General features: G+C 45.5%; 1 protein-coding gene across 3 annotated transcripts in view; it reads left to right on the top strand.

The window, feature by feature from the left end:
- Positions 1 to 19618, top strand: part of LOC118514333 (semaphorin-2A-like) — an 88163-nt gene that overhangs the window by 65726 nt on the left and 2819 nt on the right. For all 3 annotated transcript variants that reach the window (XM_036061141.1, XM_036061142.1, XM_036061140.1), the window contains 7 exons: positions 272 to 340; positions 12742 to 12849; positions 14590 to 14727; positions 14901 to 15033; positions 17638 to 17994; positions 18065 to 18293; positions 18364 to 18700. In XM_036061141.1, the coding sequence (XP_035917034.1) occupies positions 272 to 340; positions 12742 to 12849; positions 14590 to 14727; positions 14901 to 15033; positions 17638 to 17994; positions 18065 to 18293; positions 18364 to 18700 (1371 nt within the window). The remainder of the gene's footprint in view (positions 1 to 271; positions 341 to 12741; positions 12850 to 14589; positions 14728 to 14900; positions 15034 to 17637; positions 17995 to 18064; positions 18294 to 18363; positions 18701 to 19618) is intronic.

Here is a 19618-nt window from a genome sequence, read left to right as displayed (position 1 = left end):
GTCAATAGACTGCAAAATATAAGCGTGAGGTGCTGTTAGGATTAATGTCTGACGTTTAACCTTTGTCGCTTAATTATACTCTAAATAGTTTTGATGAGGTAAAAATGTATAAACAATGTAAGATGGTTAAGCGTGTTAAACCAGCTAAAACTATCAGCAGAATGGGATCTGTCTCAATTAACTCTATACAGAAAACTTTTCCAAACAGCTCCTTCAAAGTTAATACACCAAGCTAGTTTCAATAAAATTGTGTATCTATTTTTATTTGCAGAAAGACTCCATGCTGCTTGATCCCACCGGTGCTGACATCCGGAACTGCGTGTCTCGTGGCAAAAGCGAAGTAAGTATTTAACCGAATTTTCAAACTTTTTCCATTCTTCCTCACAGAACTATTCTTCATCTTATCGGTCTTCTAAAATGCATTCTTTTTCACCATACCTTCATACATCCAACATTGATATTCAGGATACCAACGGTGTGAAAAATGCATCCTTCTCCCTACCAAATCTCTAATTGCATCACGTTTTGTGCGCCCATGCTCATTTCCTAACCATTCATGCATGGCGCCCAAAAAAAGCGGGGGTTTCTTCCCATCCGGATCGAAGCGTGGCACGCATCACACCCAGCAACCAGTTTGTCAGTTGTGCCAACGATCATTGCAGCAACGTTCACAACACTCAATGTACCTTGATCGCATTTCAGATGCAAATGCAGATGCGATGACACACTGTGCGCGTGTGTGTGTGAGGGGTACGGTTCATTGGACTCCACACGGTACGCAGATGGAGGCGCCCAGTAGCCCGTAGAACCGGGTAGCCCGAAAAACGATCCCAAATGCCCTGTCTGATTTTGAGGCTTCTGTTTATGACAATATAAGGTAGCGCTGTTGGCACTGTGGTACCACCGAACCACGTTGTCGGTAATGGCTGTCGATGATGTATAGCAGCCGGGAAAAGTCTCGATTGACGTCGATGACGATGAGGGCGCTAACCAAGGCCCGTGTATCAACCGGACCTGTGTGGGGGAGAAGGTTTAATGTGTTTTGCATTTTGTATCGGCATCAAAACCGCTGCCTGGAACAACCTGGACACCTGGGGGTTGGGAGTTGAAGTTCTTTCGGGCTCCCGAACCGCACAAATGGGAGTGAGTGGAACGTTTTGTGCCGAATGGGGCTAGCAGCAGCTACACCTCTTTTTCACGGGCAAAATGTACCGCTTGATGAAATTTTCCTCCTCACGTAAAGTTTTATGGCTTGTAACGGAATGTGCGGTATTCAAATGGACACAATGGGGAAATTATAATTTTCCACGTGCATATTCGATCACAGAGCTGGACTAGAAATTAGTAAAATTCAACAAAAAATTGTGTAGTAGTAATATTGCCCTCGTGCATTTTATCTCCAAGAAGTAACACACTTTGACACCTTTTTGTTAAATTTTGGACCTCTTGGTACCACCGGTAACAGCATCTTCAGCAGGACCATTGTGCGCACGATTGCTCACTATACGACACACCATCTACCTTCCTTAGTCCTACCCGTAACGTGGTGCATTAAAGGTATGTCTCCACCCAAATACCAAAGAATAATGTTTAATACCATCTGCGTGTGCACACGTGCGCAAGTAGGACCACTTTGGTTTTCCCGGCTCACACCAAGGCGCTTCACTCGACGCGTGCTAGTGCAGCAGATGTCCGGTCGACATGCTTAAAACCCGATTGCTCCTAGAACAACCGCTCACCGCTCGCATAGGTTTCGCTTCCCGACGACGTATGCAGATCGTTACATCGTGTCCCTTTTTTTGCTACAAACATTTCCCCCAGGCGAAATGGTCGTCAACCGGATGAACGATTGTGAGGACGATTCCGATTGGTTGTGGAGAAATTTGCACCATTTTGCAACCCCGTATCCGAATGCTCCAGGGAACTGCCCATGAGTACGGCGTTGGCAGTGGGCCATCGTGCTACACCTTGCGCCTCCCGATGCCTCCCGATTTTCCCACTCCCAGTGCCCAGCATGACCAGGAGCGTCGAAATTATTCACGTTTTATTTTAAATGCATCACGTACAATGTTGCAACTGTTTCATGCTTGATAGCTTTCTCTCTGCTGCCCAGCGCCGGTGTGCTGGAATGGGTCTTAAGGTTCGGTTCGATTAGAGCATCAGTGCGAGTTCAGTTCAGAGCAGTGGCCTGGCCTGGCAGCACGAAATTCCCATACGCACACCGAGCCTAACAACGGATAGCTTTCAACGGCTGTGCAGCCCTGGTGGCCATTTCTGTCTCACTGTGTACTTTTGGTTGCTTTTTTCCCACCGGGACACGGCTCGTTCGTCGTGGTGCTTACGTGAGAGCACACAGCACAACCCACCTACAGCCTCACTTAACGATGTGTTCCGAACCGTTCAAGACTCCATCCAAACGCGGTGACGTGTTCGACAGCTTATGGTCTGCGCTTTATGAGGCCTTTTTCGGTGCGGGGTCTGGGTCGCTTGCGAAGCTGGCATGATTGATATGCGTGTTTCCGTTTGGCCAATGGTTCATTACGCTGCTGGTCGTAAGATCGTATTGTGGTACAACATTTTGTACCATTTTAAATGGGGGGAGTTTTATGGGATGCGCGACTGAATGCATCGGTGGTGGATTTAGGATCAATTTGTTTCTCGTATGATTGTAGGGAGATAAATCAAAAAGGCATGTGGCCCTTGGTGATGAAAATAACATAAAGAAAGAGATAAAGTTTTCCATTATTTCCTAATAAAAAAGGTATGCTATTTGAAACTGAGAGGCAGATTTATTGGAAAAAATATTAAATGTGTAGTATTTTTTATATTTCGTAGCCTTTTGTGCCTGCACTGAACAATAATTTTGCACGCTGATATCGCACGATTACCAAAAGGGATAACAAAACGTATGTTAAAAATAGAGCACGTGTAAGCCTACCTTCAGGCGTGTATCATCGGGCAAAGCAAGCTTCTGTTATCTTAAATTTACCAAAGCATCGATACAATCAAAAAATTTCCAAATATTCTTGCTCAAATCGCTCCGCACCGTAATCGGTTCATTTTATTGAACGCTATCATCTTGTATCACTCTCCGAACGGGCCCCTTTGTTTTTATTTTTCAATCGCTTTAACATTCAACACTCGCCTACCCTTACGCTCACAAATCTACGATGTTATTACATTTCCTTGGAAATAATCCATTACCCCAAACACCGTTTGAATTTCGTGTCCACCGAATTCCGTCGAAAACCGGGCACTTGAAACACGTTTCATAATTCATCGTGCACCGAGCGCACCGAGCATACACCAACCAATGGAACGATCGTAAAAATTTATGATTGGCCGAAATAAAACGTAGAAAAACAAAACCAACACATTCATGTCCATCCGCAGCAGAATAGAATCATGGTGGTGAATAAATATGCCAGAGGCCTCGCAGCCCCCTAGGAGCTACATATCGATTGCAGAGGCGCGAAGACGACGAACGTCTTTCAAAATTGCCCTCGATCGAATAATGTTTAAAGTGGAGATGAAAATCAATTTTTTTTTTTTTATATTTTCGGTGCCCTGTCGCAAATGCAATAAATCTGTTTTATTGTTCACTCCATTCACGATTAGGTTTTGCTTTGCGATTTTATTTCGCTGTGCGGGATGGGTTTGGCCCCCAATCGGTGACCAATAAATCAGCAATAATTGAAACAAAACCATCACTTCAAACGTTCTACTGCTAGAACAGATCAACGTGGAAAACGATACACACCTACAACAAAACCAAACTGAAAACAATCACTCGGGAGCAAAACTTCAAGTGAGCTTTTCATTATTATTTAAGCCACTTAAAAACCACAATCGGACGGTTTGTGGCGGTGATCGTGATTACAAAACGTTTTACAACTTTAATTAAAGCAAAACCCGCATCAGCAGCTTCTGCTGTAATGCTTAATCTGCTGCCCAAGATCAGCGGAGGAACGAGCTGGGCGAACATTTCATCAAAGAAGGTTAATGTTTTTTCGTTGTTCGTTCGTATTCGGTGGGTTTTTTTTACATTTTCTTCTCCAAAACTTGCTTTTTGACTGTGAAGACCTGTTTGTAAATGTGTGAATGTGTGTGCTACCTTTCTTTTAAACAATTTTTCCTCAACGGTATCAAAACAGACAGGTCAGGTTATGCCGTGTTTCAGTGATCCTTTTTTTTGCTCTTCACCGAAATCCTTCAATTATCGCAAACCCAGAACGAAACGAAGCGAACGCAACGATAGGAACGGACACGGGGGAAGGGTTTGAGGTGGAACACGAAGAACGCAATCGGTTACTTTATGCCGCGAAAAAGAATTTCCCAAATGCTGAGCGCAAAGATGCTGTTGATGGCTTTTCATGTTGGTTGGGTGGGGTTCAGTTGCCAGCATGATGCACCCAGCGACGTGCATAAAACGACGACATGCCATCTTGATTTTTGTGACTCTCGCTCACTGACTTCTTTCATTCTCCTTCATTATGTGTGTGTGTGTGTGGTTGTGTGGTGCACAAAGGTGGGAAGTCCCTTGAACTTGGCGGCAGCCTTACACGGTAAGCAGCCAACCCGTGTACTTTGTGATTCATCTTCTGGATGATGTTTTGTGAAGCGTTTTTCCATAGCATCGCTTACTCAATCCTTCCTACCATCATAATCGGAGAGTTTTTTTTCTCTCTTGTGTTTAGGGTCATGCTTCATGCAAGCTCCCAGTGGATCCGTTTGTTGCTGTAATTATATTAAAATTAAATTACATGGAAATTAAACCGAAGCACAACGGTAAGCGTCACACGAACGACGCCTGGCAGGCCACGCGTCACTCTAAGATGGCGCGGCTCACCTTCGAGTGGCGTGGATAAGACGTCTCGCAAGCATAAAAAGGAACCAACAGAAGGAAAGTATGGCCCTTCTGACGTTACGTCGACGCATAATCTTTCTTGGCCACCATTGGGTTAGCCACGGGCAGCATCATACGTTCACCTTTCGGGGTTTTGAAGATCCGGTCCGGTACAGTTCCTTTCAAGACCGGAGATTGCTAAAGCTCGCTTTGTCTCGCTTCGTTATCCCTCGCAGATCAACTGGGTAAACCGTTCCCATACAGGCCAGAAGGTTAACAAAAACGCGCTCCGTTAACCATTGGAAGCTCACCGAAAACCGGTGGGCTACGCCATATCCCACAGCGCCAGACTAGTTGAGGGAACGCCAGGGACTCGTTGAGGGAGGGGGTGGGGTGGTAAAAGAAGAAGCCAAGCAAGCAAGTAAAAAAAAGGGTTCGCTGCCAAGTGGCATACATTCAGTGGCCTCTTCTGGAGTGTTGGTTCACGGCGCCTTTAAGTGGGCTCGCAGCCGGCGCCAGAAGAGTGCATGCAATTGCACCGCCACGTTGCATCGCCCACTGCCGTCGAGGGTTAGCGTAGGATAGCGGACGATGGTACTGGAGAGTTTAATTGCGATACAAATTCGTTAGGCAGCGCTAAATGGTTTTGAGCAGACCTTGCGACAGTGTGCCCAGCCCAGTTTGGAAGGAAGGAAACGGGATGTGCCTACCTGTGCAGCTAGGCAATCCCAAAGCTGTCTGCATGCTGCACACATCTTGCGCTTATAAATGGGTGTAATAATAAGAAATGGCGGGATTGTTTCAGTAAAAGCTTCTTCGGGTACGATTGTTATATGCAGAGTAGAGGCAAATCTGATCAAGATGGAAAAGGAATTTTGTTCTGATAAAGTAGTATCTTCAAGGGTTTAAGGTTGGCCATATTTGGTAGGTTATAGAACCATGTGAAGGATTATTAGACTAAGCAATAGCTGTTAGCTTAAAAATTGTCCTTTTTACAGAATGAGAATCGGATGGGATTCAAGTAATTTATATATTGTTTCTTTGTAAGATTTGAAATTGATTCCTCAGAAAGTCTCTCTGCTCGATAGTTTAAGCTAATTTACATTGATAGAAAACATATTGAACTATATTTATTAAAAAAATCTATTAAATGTTTAAAAATAGCTAGCTTGTAAAAAACTAACTAAAGAGAGCAAAAAACAATTGCCCCTATTAGTCAGAAATTTATTTTATTTATTTATTTATTTATAATTCCAGTATTACGGCATGACGCCGTATTGTCAACACCGCATGTGTTGACGATTACAAATTCACAAATATTAACAAGGCATTTCCTCCCTGTTATTCTGCCTTATCCCGGGCATGCTCGGTTGTCGGTGTGTGGAGATTGCAGTGTGGTTGTTCATGTCTATTGTGGAGGTTGTATTGATGATTTGGTCCGGGTCTATTGCTTTCTGTTGCTGTGTTGGTGGTAGTGTGGTGTGTGGAACGGAACATCCTTCCGTGTAGCGGATCTAGACTGTTACAAAACAAAAAGAAAACAGTAAACAGTAATCGGGACATTACAAACATTTGCCTGCGTACAGTGTTCCTCAAACTGCCCAGCAGTGATAGCCCAAGCTCGATCAAGCCAGCACCGAACTCAGAAGCTATCGGCGAGTTCCATCCCGTAACAGCAGGGTCTCTGCTAATTACGGGGTTGAACCCGCCGACCACCTCCGAACCCAACGCCAGCCACGCCGGGCTCGCCCCATCAAGGCTAGACAGAGATGAAGAACACTGTTCCAGAAAATTCTGCCTCCCTTCTTACGACAGTGCCGACTTTGACCCCGGATGCTGTTGCTTTGTCAACGGATCACCCGTGGCACTACAAAAAAACACTTAACACTTAAGACAAAGACAACACAACGAATAACAAAAAAGGAATGGCGGATATGGTTTGGTAGGATAATGGGGATGTGGAATCAAAGGATAAGACCGTTGTCTCTGGCGAATCGAAAGATTAGCCTCATGTATGCGAGGTCTCTGGTCGCCAACACTTCTCTAATTTCTGTGCCCGGTCGTCTGCCGATGCCCTCGACTGCGCCCAACAAGGAGGGTCTTGCGGTTGCAAACTCCACGCAGGACCACAGAAGGTGATCCACATCGTGAAATCCGTCACCGCAGCCACACACCTTCGTCTGAGCCAGAGTTATACGCTGCAGATGAGCGTTCAACGCGAAATGATTCGACATAAGTCGAGACATCATGCGTATGAACGCCCGGTCTACAGAGAGCCCACCGAACCAAGGCCGCAGGGACACTTGCGGAGAGATCGAGAAAAGGAATCGCCCGAGATCATCCGCCTCCCACATGCTCTGCCAGCGAGACAGGAAAAGCTGCTGTGGTAGACGAAGAAACTCTCGGGCCGAGATCGGACGGTCGTAAAATGCGCCTTGTTGGACGCCTGTTTTGGCCAGTGAGTCTGCCTTCTCGTTGCCGGGAATTCCACAATGAGCAGGTACCCAAATTAGCGAAATCCTGAACGCCTTGTCGAACATGGAGCCAAGCAATTCTATGATTTTAATGACAAGGAAATCCTGGCTCTTAACAGCCTTCGGGGATCTTAGTGCTTCAATAGCGCTAAGGCTATCTGTAAAGATGAAGTACTGATCCGAAGGTCTCGCTGCTATAATCAATAGTGCGTACAAGATTGCGGCTAGTTCTGCGGTGTAGACACTACACGGCTCCCGCAATTTGAAAAATGCTTCGGCGGACTCACTAAAAACGCCGAAGCCGGTGCCCTCCTTAGAGGATGATCCATCAGTATAATACTGGCTACTTTGGTCTAAATGGCCATACTTATCCCTGAAAATGCCCGGAACTACCATCGGGCGAAGATCATTCGGTATGGTCTTAATTTCCTCGTGCAACGAGGAATCTGTTGTTAAAAGGGAACTGTAGGTCTCAGGAAGGGCAGCACGGTTTAATGCCTGTGGAGCGCTAGGATGCACTTGTAGGGCAGCAAAATCTTCATAGATCTTCAAGATTTTGCTCTTAGAACCTGTCTCTAGAAGTGCTTTAAAATTTTCTTCGATCAAGGGATTTGATACTGAAGAACGGACTAGAAGGCGAAGCGACAGCATTTCAAAACGAAGTTTTAGCGGCATCACTCCGGTCATCACTTCTAGGGACATGTTATGTGTGGATTTCATGCTCCCTAGTGCGAGTCTAAGACAACGATACTGTAGCCTCTCTAGTTTGAGGATATGCGTGTTGGATGCCCAATGGAAGCATATGCTTCCATATTCCAACACGGATAGTACCGTTGTCTTATACAGTCGCAGGACGTCTGATGGATGTGCGCCCCACCAGAATCCTGTGACTGTCCTTAGAAAGTTGATTCTTTTACTGCATTTTTGCACCAGATGGGTGATGTGTGTACTCCAGTTTAACCTTGAATTGAACCAAACACCAAGGTATCGAAAATTGTCGGTAGTTGATATCTTTTCACCGTACAAAAAGACATCAATTTTCGGGTCAAATAGTCTTTTCTCCCTGTTTTTTGTCGTGTCGCTAAAAGGAGAAAAGACTACCATCTCAGTTTTCGTTGCAGAGAACTTGATACCAAGGTTTTCAGACCACTCGGAAAGGTTATCCAAAGTGGTTTGTAAAGCCAGTTGTATTTCGGCGGCGTCCCTGCTTGCAAAAGATATGACGCCGTCGTCAGCCAATTGTCTAATGCTGCAGTTTGGTGCTAGACAAGAATCTATTTCGCTAACATAAAAGTTGTATAACAGGGGGCTCAAGCAGGACCCTTGTGCTAGTCCATGGAAACTGGTCCGCTTTAGTTGCACATGACCATTGTTGAAATTCATAGCTTTCTCCGACAAAAGGTTGAATAAAAAGTTATTCAACTTTGGACCCAGCCCCACATTTTCTAGTTTTTGACTCAGCTTGTATGGTGATACTGAGTCAAAAGCCCCCTGTATATCCAGGAAAATAGATCCCATGTTCTGCTTGCGTGCACGAGCAAGCTCTATTTCTGTTACCAGAAGGGCTAAGCAGTCATTAGTACCCCTGGCTTTACGAAAACCAAACTGGGTATTCGAGAGAAGGTTGTTTGATTCCAACCATTCTTCTAACCGAAAAAGAATCATTCTTTCAAGGAGTTTCCTCAGACACGACAGTAACGATATTGGCCGATACGAATCGTGTCTTGATGGCGGTTTGCCAGGCTTCAAGATAGTGACAACTTTCACTTCTCTCCACTCTTGCGGGACGCTGTTGACCTCCAACATATTGTTGAAAATACTTAACAGACGCTTCCTCCCTATGTCGGGCAGATTTTGAAGCAATTTGCTACTAATCTGATCCAGACCCGGGGAGGAATTTTTGCTTGATAGGAGAGCAAGTGATAGCTCTACCATTGTGAACGGTGAATCCATCCTAGGGTCACTACCAGGCGCATGTTGTGTAAAGCTTTGCGCAGGAACGAAATCGGGGCAAAGCTTGTGGGCAAATTCATACAGCCACTCGCCAGAAAAGCTTTCGCTCTCATTGATGTTGTTGCTGTTTCGCATCCTTCTAGCCATTCTCCAAAGCGAATTAAGTGAAGTGGCAGGGTCTAGATTATTGACGTATCTACGCCAATAACCCTTTTTCTTCGCCTTCAACAGGTTTTTGCAAGTTCTCTCCAGTCCTTTATATTTTTCATATAAGGACCTCGAGCCCGTGTCCCGGAAGGCTTTAAATGCCTCACGCTTCTTGGTGAAAGCCGCTTGGCAATCCTTGTCCCACCAAGGAGTGGGAGGTTTTTTAAATGTCCTTGCTTGGTGGGAACGCCTTGTTTGGGCCTCAAGGGCGCACTTGTTTATCAGTGAAACAAGTTTTTCGTACTCCTTGACAGGAGACAAATCTTCCAAGTCAAGTGAAAGCGCAGCGGCTATTAATTCGCCGTATCTCGTCCAGTCGATGTTCCTCGTTAAGTCACATTTAACGGGGATTCCTTCTACTGGACATCCTCCCTTGATGTAGGAAATTTCTATCGGCAAGTGGTCACTGCCGATAGGGTCCTGGATTACCTTCCAACTAAAATCCAGGGCCATTGCTGATGGACATAGAGACAGGTCCAGTGCACTCGCCCTACTTTGAGGTGTCTGCATCCTAGTTGCCTCTCCTGAGTTGAGAATCGAAAACCCAAATCTGTCGCAGAAATCTCGGATGATAGGAGTGCGAATGTCATCCTTATCGCACCCCCAGTCGATTCCATGAGAGTTAAAGTCTCCCAGGATCAAAAGCGGTCCAGGCAAGACCGCTGCTAAATTTCCAAGATCCTCTTTGAACTTTTCAATTTTTTCCTTTTCATTATTGGCTATCGGGGGGATATAGATAGATGCAATTGTCACGTGAAGAACGCCCAGTTTTGCCTGAACTGCGACAGTTTCTATTATTTCTTGTCTAGGGGTGGGTATTCTGGTGAAAGTGTGACTCTTTCGAACACCAATCAGTACCCCCCCACCCCTAGTAACGCGATCTTCACGGATTATGTTATATCCCGGGAAGGTTAATTTAATTTCATCCGATAGCCAAGTTTCACAGAGGGCAAACACATCGCAGTTGTGTTCGCCCACTAACGCTTTAAAGGAGTTTAGCTTGCCAAGTAAACTCCTACAGTTCCACTGTATGATAGTAGCCGTAGGAGCCATTAATCATCCAAACGGACCATCATACTTAAGCATGGCCATTGAGCCAGCCACTGTTTGATCATCCCCTTCAGGAAAGGAAGGGCCCAAGTTGCGATCATATGCAGATGCTGCGGGAGGTTAAGGGTCAAGAGGAGGGATTCTAGGATCTCGGAAAGGGACGATGTAGGGATCCTCGGGAAGCCCTTGGGCTCAGTTGGAAAAGCTAGGTTTTCCAAAGGAACTTCGGCCCGAGGTGATCGCTTCTTCTTGGGCTGCTTCCTGGCAATTTGGGGGGCGGGAGTTTTGGGATCAGCGTCACGTTTTGGGACGGGAGGAGAAACTTTAGCGAGGCGCTGTGGTGCCAATGGTTTATTTTTCGTCTTTAAGACCTTCCGTTGTACCTTTTTGTAAGGTACTCTCAGTGCTTTTACCGATCTCGGTGGCACCTGTTCCAGTGCAGTCGGATTGGTCTCGCCATTTGCAGCCGTGTTATCCAGCACTGCAAAGGGGTTCGATGCGTTTGCTCCCTTTAGAGCATCGCTGTATGAGCCGCGTGCCCGCTCGGCTACCGTTTTGGTCTGCTCCCTTTGCAGTTTCCGGTACACTGGGCACAATGCAACCTCATGCCACTCCTCCCGACAATGCGAACATTTTTGGGATGGGGCTTTGCACTCCTCGGTAGCGTGAGCCCCTCTGCATTTTCCGCAGCAAATCTTGCGAGTGCAGAACGGATCGGCATGTCCAATCCGGCTGCACTTCGAACAGGTGGCCACCCTTGGCACGTATGGCCGGTTGATGGGTATCCGGAGGCCTTCTAGGATGAGGGCCTGCGGAAGTACCGTTCCCTCAAACGTGATCCGGAGAGAGGAGGTCGGAATATATTTTTTTTCGTCCTTTGTTGATGGGTCTAGCTTAAAAAGCTTTTTCACCTCAAGAACTTTTACCTTTGGGGTATCTGGTGCGAGAAAAGCTCCCACCCCAAAGTTCAAAATTTCCTCCTCCGGGTAATCAAAATCCTCAATCACGCCGGTCACTTCAACCAGACTACCAGGGATGTAAACCCGGTAGTGCTCCGTATAATCTGGATCAGCCGCAATTACATTGGCTTGAGCCCGGTCCTTTGCGGTGACCCTGATCTTATTAGGGCGCATCCGAAACACATCGGCAACGCCCGGGTACTTTTTAAATAACGATGCCGCGATCGTCCTCACGTCGAGCTGTTTAGTGCGTGGCATAAAATACACTAGCGGCTTACCCTCCCACGACACCGGGTAAGCACGCGCTCGATGCTCAGATGGCTGATCATCATTTTTCGCCAGCGGGGTACAAAAACTATTTGCCAGCGGGGCACTACACAATGCCTTCGAGGTAGAAGGTCTCTCTTCTAGTGCCACTTTTTTATTGGCAGGAGCGGCCTTAGGGCGACCAGGCTTACGCTTCACATTAGTCAGAAATGTTGTTACAATTTTCACAACCTTTGGATTTAACAATGGCAAACATCTTCCACCGCGTGCGTGTTGCAATTTGAACGCAAATTGTACAATTATATGACACAACCGAACACAAGCATTTGCATCTTTACACTACCAACCAGAGCCAACAAAAAAACGACTCGAGAGCAATAAAGGCTTATTTGTAAAGAGCTACCACCACCCATACACTCTTATCACTGCGGTGTAATTTAGTGAACCACAGCCCTTGCCTGCTTCGGAAAAGCATAATAAACGCAAACGAACGAACACACACTTTTTAAGCTTTCGTGTGTGTGTGTGCGCTAATTCTATACCAATCCACCTCCTCGAGAGTTCGAGTATAATTGATTTGACATTCAGACAAAATGGCGGCAACTTTTTCCGGTTCCCATTTCGTGCAGCACCAACTGCAGCAGTTGGATGTCGTTTTTTCCACTCTCTCTCTCGCTCTCTCTTTCTTAGGAAGCTCGACTTCACACTAAATTATATGGTATGATTTGAAGGAAAAGAAAACCCAAATGCCCTCCAAGGATAACGAAAATTATTATTGACGGGTGTCGGGTTTTTTTGCTGTTTTCGTTGCCGTTGCAATTTCGTAATAATTATCGATGGCGGGTATAATTGTGCAGTAGCGATGGTAGAAACGCGATTGCTTTACACAATTGTGGGGTAGATGTGTTCTGAGGTACATGCAATTTATCCCAGTGCAAACGGTCTTAGCTTGACGATAGCCTTATTTGGTTCCTTTCCGTTGCAGATGTTTGACTGTAAAAATCACATCCGAGTGATTCAACCTATGGACAATGGGACGAGACTCTACATCTGCGGCACGAACGCGCACAGCCCGAAGGATGTCGTAATATTCGTAAGTAGCAATCACAAACTTTTTTACTAAAATTTATACTCTTGTTACTCTTGTTAAACTCTTTTCAAAGCTGTATTCCTCAAAGTTTATCGCATTAAGTTAAGAGCGATTATTCATTCGCTTAATGTGTTCTAAATTCACGGAAGAGAATTTCCCTACCACGAAGGATACAGGCAGCATACTTAAGCAGTTTTGCTATCCGCGAACTATCTATCCACAACGCGAAAAAGTAGTTCCTGTCAGGTATTCCGCGAAGCGTAAGATTTACCCAAAAGCACTACAGAAGTTGTGTTTGACGCGAGGCAATAAATATTTAAATTTCCCTCGAAAAACCCGAACCCTGTCGCTTGCAGCTTCCGCGGGTAAGCGCACTACCCCCCAATGTGCTCCACAAAACCGCGAACAATTTTTCGAAACGAACTTTTCCACATGATTTGATCGCGCATCTTATTTCGCGACCGGAACCACCAGTATACACGTTCCGGCAAGCTTCATCCAGCGAAATGGTTCCCACGCTCGCGCTGCATGAAGCGACTTGCGGCTTGGGTGCTGGTTTTTTTCCACTTGCATTGCTTTCCTTTCCCGAAACATTTTCGACCGATCGAAGCGTTCGAAACTATTTGGTGAGAGTGAAATCCTCCCACCGTGGGAAAACTGTTTTAGGTTGATGGTGTAAAATAGCAGTACATAGTTTTCCGTTCGGTTGTGCTCAAAAATCAATTACGTGATAATTCAAGCCGAAAGCGAAAGATAAGAGACCCGGCTGGCTGGGCTGCATGCCCATGGCAAGCGAGAACACTTGACGAAGGGACATTTACTTCCTTCCATCAGCGTTCAGGTTGGGGGTTTTTGGATTTTTTTTTTCTTTCGGGGGGTTTATTTTTATGTTTTGTAACATTACACCGGCCAATGATTGCACACTGTGACAAGAATCGGAAATGGCTGTGTGAGGAGAATTTCCCACCGTAAAATGAAAACAAAAGATGGCCTTTTCACCGGGCTCTTATCGAGAATGTTGTGTATTTTTGGCTGTCACCGACATTTTTTTTTTATCAGAACAATTTAATTTTTTTATTTTTGGAAACTGTTAGGTATTGGAAAAATGGTGCTATAAATTGAAGTTAAATATATTTTGATACAAGCTTTTTCATTCATCAACGAACAAACGAATTTACAATTCACGTTGATTTTGAAGACATTTCCTTCGCCAAATCTTGAAAGGGTACCTTATACCGGATCTGTATCTTGTATCAGTGTCTGTATCAGTGCACAAAATATTCCGTCTGTTCGTGGAGCTTGTTCCACTTGTATTTCCCAATGGGAAGTAAAGCCTGAGCTGCTCCAGCGCTCAACTTTGTCTGTTCTCTGCTTTATCTTTGCTCTAGGACATGTTGCTTATGCCATACCAAGTCCAGAAAATATTTTGGTATAAAATATAATTAAAAGAAAGTATGTTAAATTTAATTTGAAAATGGAAGCTCACATAACCGCGGCGACGTGTGCCTAATGACAAATAAATAATATTTCTATTTATCTCCTAGAAATATGCCGTATATAAATTAAAAACAAATTTAAAAATATTAAAATTTTCATTTAATTTGCCTTAAACATACTACAAAAGACAAAAAATTCCTTTTAACTCCCTGTGGCTTCTTTCTAAACACATAATAAAATGAATAGCTTCAATCTGTATACACTCACACACAATTAATAAACGGCCTTTCATCTATTCATCCCCAGCGTAACTTAACCCACTTACCACGGTCCGAGTATGTGCCGGGAGTCGGGCTCGGCGTGGCCAAGTGTCCCTACGATCCCATCGATAACTCGACCGCCATCTACGTGCACGACGGCAATCCCGGAGGCCTACCGGCGCTGGTAAGTGCTAATCATTTGAAATGCTGCAACCACCGCTAGGGCCAAACAGTGCACAGAGCAACATCGACAAGGAAAAAAGCTCTGCTGCAAGGGAACAAAACCCAAGGATTTCATTTGTTAATTTTTCCATGTTTCTTCTTCATCCGCCTGCACACACGCACGCACCCACACAGTACTCCGGCACGAATGCCGAGTTCACCAAGGCGGATACGGTCATATTCCGGGCGGATCTGTACGAGATGTCCACCGGGAAGAAGATGTACAACTTCAAGCGTACGCTCAAGTACGACTCCAAGTGGCTGGATAGTGAGTATAATTTATTATGCTTAATTTTCTTCCCTTCTCCCGGGAGGCCCGCCCACCCCCCGCGTCACGTCCTCTCCCCGCCGCCTGATAATCATCATTCTTTTCCAATGTAATGGAATGTTTTAGGAGAAGAGCTCACAGCCACCACTTGCCCGCCTATCTTACTGGCTGCAGTTGGCCAGTTGACCGCTGGCCATTTATCAATTTGCACACTGGATTGTGACAGCGCTGCTTATTTGCTGCACACCACCTTGCCTTACATGGGCAAGAACGCACCAGCTCCGTTCTACCCGATCGCTACAAACTAGCCCGTTTTTCATGGCTGCGCACCCTTCTCGAGTGATGCAAATATGCTGTTACTGCTGGTTGTTGCTGTTGTTGCGCTCGGTTTTGCGGCAGTCAGAAAACCGCAAAGCACATAACATTTCAGCTAAACTTGCAACCACAAATCCCGTTGCAGCCCCGGTTGCGTACCATTTGCTGCGCGTTCTGTCCCGGAATCCCGCTTGTTTCCGTGCTGGAAGCAAGTGTTTATCTCATTGAAGGTAATTAACTGCGAGATGAGTGGAGCGCGCTTGCCTAAGTTTCGCTGAAGATCCTCTTGAACACTCCGACTCCCTCCCCCCCCTGGTTTAGCCGCGTGTCAGGATGCGCTCTTAAGATTACACCCAATTTCTATTTACCAGCGATGGGCATTTTGGGCCACCGTGCGTCCTGGTGAAATATTGCTCTCGAAATCATGATCCGGCCCAAAACAATCGAAAAACCGCAGCCAATCGCGTACGCTAATACAAACATAGTGCATCGTGTGCGGCAGTGAGCAAACAGACAAACAATCTCCTAATTGGCCCACAATCCTTACAACCCCGTAACCCGGCTTACAGCCTTATTGTTTTCGGACCGATGATCTTAATCCTTCCCCGTTGGCCCCCCCTTTTGGGGATTGGGAGGTTTACGGATTTATGGTAACGCTTGACCAAACAATCTTCGAACCCGGTCCGTTATGGTTCGGACCGATCCTGGACGATGACTTATGGGAGTTTGCGTCCCATTTTGGGGTTTTGCTAAATTACCTTGGTCGATCCGGCTAGGCGTACTATGTTGGAAGCTTATGATTAGCGATTTATGGCTGACGGTCGGCGATGTCTGACTTGTCAGTGATGTTGGACTTGCAATGTCTGTGAGCCTCTTAGGATTAGAGCGTTGTGGAAGCTCCAAGGAGAGTTGTGTAATATTATAAAAATAGTTTGGAAGTTAAGGGTTCTATAAGCTGTGATCAATCGGAAGTCAACGATGTCCTTAAATTATCATTACGTCTATCGATTGACTTATTGTTCCGAACGAATGATTGTCCTTGACCCTCCTGTATAATATTGGAATCTTGCGGACTCTATCTTATAAAAAATATATGATTTTTATAATATGTTTTTATGCAATGTTTGACCTATTCTACTGACCTCCATGTTTTAAGATATTAATAACCACCAGAGCAACATATTGGGCGAATATTTAGTCAGGTCTATGTTTAACGTTGGGTTTGGTTAATCTATGTGGATGGGCCTCGGTGGCCGAGCGATAACGACGCCGGTCTTCACACGGCAGGACTGGGGTTTCACATCTCATCCAAAACACCTCCCCCGTACGAAGGGCTCACTGCTTTGCTACGGGTACAATCAAGTCACAGAAAGCCAGAAATGGTAGGCCAAGACCTCTCGAGGTTGTAGTGCCAGGGAAGAAGAAGATGTTTAACCTTCCAGTGTTTAAATTTGTAGCAACAGGAATCTTGAATCAGTTTTTGCTCAAAAAAAAATTCAAATAAAGTTTGAAGTCTGTTTGATTTGATCTTCATTCTCTACTTAATACTCATAGAGCCGCCTAGGTTTGTAAACCGACTGTAACTAATTAGTATTATCAACAGTTTCTGTCTAACTATTTAATTTTATTATCCATTAAGGATGAAATTAACGTTCTTCAACTATAAAATGCCTCCTATCAATATTTTGTTTTCCTCACTGTTTGCTACTGCATTTCCTCTGTTTATCATCTGCTTTGTGCTTGCAACGTTCACAGTTCGAAATATTCCTACCACCATGATTGCGTTAACCAAGAGAAAAACCTCCATTCTCTTTTAACCTTTCCAACTGGCAAGCTGGAGCACAAAAAACAAACACACGATACCTCGACCCGACCGAACGACGGAACGACTTCATTATAAATCCTTCGTAGCTTCGAAGATTAAGTGCAATAAGAACCGTTGCGAAATGGAAATGAACCCGAAGCGCACCACTCGATCCGGATGCACTTTGCTCTCCGGAGAAATTAAGCTTATTTGCTTGCCAGTTGGATAAGAAACAAACGGCGAGGCAAAGCAAGGGAAAAAAGCGACTCCAAACAAATAATATGCTGAAGAGGCTCTCTATCAGTGCTCTGGTTTCCCCGCAGTACAATGCTTAGTACAGTATCAGATGAATTTATTTATAATACACAGTTGCTTCTCCATCTCTCTCTCTCTCTTTCGGCGGCTCTTCCACCATGCAACATTGCACCTGTTAATGATAATTTTCTTTGTGCGTCCTTGCCCGGTACGCTTCTCCTTTTCTCCAGAGCCCAACTTTGTCGGTTCGTTCGATATCGGTGAGTACGTGTACTTCTTTTTCCGCGAAATAGCGGTCGAGTACATCAACTGCGGGAAGGCGGTATATTCGCGGGTGGCACGCGTCTGCAAGAAGGACACCGGCGGCAAGAACATCCTCAACCAGAACTGGGCTACCTATTTAAAGGCGCGCCTCAACTGCAGCATCTCGGGCGAGTTCCCGTTCTACTTTAACGAGATCCAGGACGTGTACCAGATGCCGACGGATAAGACCCGGTTCTATGCGACGTTCACGACCAGCACGAACGGGCTGGTTGGGTCGGCTGTGTGTAGTTTCAGCCTCGGAGAGATCCATTCCTCGTTCGCCGGTAAGTTGTGCCCCGGGGGTTTTAAAGGAATGATTGTGCTTATTGGTTGTGACCGATTTATTTTTGGTAGGTAAATTCAAAGAGCAAGCGACGTCCAACTCTGCCTGGCTGCCTGTGATGAGTTCCAAGATTCCGGAACCTCGACCTGGAACGTGCGTTGAGGATACGACTACTCTGCCGGACGCTGTGCTTAACTTCATCCGATCACACCCGCTGATGGACCGGGCCGTCATGCATGACTATGGAAATCCTGTCTTCTACAAGCGTGACTTGATCCTCACGAAGCTGGTCGTTGACAAGTAAGTATCGACTCTGTAACACTCCACCAAAGTTTTATGCCCAAATCAACACTTCTAACCCCATCAATAGGATCAGCATTGACATCTTGAACCAAGAGTATCTGGTGTACTACCTAGCGACGAACGAGGGTCGCATCTACAAGGTGGTCCAGTACTTCCACGATGGTCAATCACGGGCAAAGCTGCTGGACATCTTCGATGTGGCCCTGAACGAACCGATTCAGGTGATGCGGCTTAGCCAGCGGTACAAGTCGCTGTACATCGGGACCGATTCGCGCATCAAACAGATCGATCTGGCGATGTGTAATCGTCGGTACGATAGCTGCTACCGATGTGTACAGGATCCGTACTGTGGATGGGATCGTGACAGTGGCAGCTGTAGGCCGTATCAGCTTGGATTCCTTCAGGTATGTTACACTGTTCAGGTGACAAGCACTGTTAGGGGTAAAAGGACTGAAAAAGAGTAGCTAGGAGGTTGGCGTGTAATTCAAATTGCATACTTTTAGGGGCTTTTTTCGACAAATTGTTTTTAGAGCCAAAATTATGATTCTCTTAAAAATAAGTAACTGCTATAACCCAACAATCCTTATTTTGGATAATGTTAACAATTTTGCTTTATTTTTTTTAATTTAATTTCGTTTAAAATGCTTGGGAAGCTTGGTAAAAACCATCAACAAATAAATAATTAGTCACCACACGTACCAGGCTTCGAAATCGATCGAAATTATCCCAACACAAACCCGTTTTGCTTCAAACACGTGGCCGGCCCCCTCCACGTTGGCCATTTCCGTTCGATTCCATTAGTGAGAGCGTATCGGTACAAAAAAAGCACCTCACGATTGCCCTACTGTCGGCACCTAAAACTCATCGCGCTCGCACGTATTTATTAGTATCGATTTCAATTTTATTGCGCGCTTAGGGACCAACGTAACCGAGAGGCAAAAAATAAACCATCCCAGGCTACGTGTTTTCCCAAGCGGTCCCATACCCGAGAAGCCCCAGGGGCGGATGGGTGGCCCGGTGGGGAGTGTTGGTGTAATGATTAGAATAATTACTCCCTCTCGGGTTCTCGATACATTAGCTCGAATCGAAATCCCTTTTGGTATGCTCAGCAACTCCCCAACCCCGGAGGAGGGTGAGCCTGGCCGTTGTGTGTGTGGAGAAGCAAATCCGGTGCAAACGTGTGCACAATCACTCTGTATAACGATGAAATTGATTTTTAGAATTGGGCCATAACGAGTGATCGTCACCACGAGACCGCTGGAGAGCGTCCCTCGAACGAACAATAAAAAAAAAACTCCTACGCACACACACACACACATTCA

Source organism: Anopheles stephensi, chromosome 3 (assembly GCF_013141755.1).
Source record: "Anopheles stephensi strain Indian chromosome 3, UCI_ANSTEP_V1.0, whole genome shotgun sequence".
Classification (NCBI taxonomy): Eukaryota; Metazoa; Arthropoda; class Insecta; order Diptera; family Culicidae; genus Anopheles; species Anopheles stephensi.
This window is presented reverse-complemented; position numbering and strand designations above follow the sequence as displayed.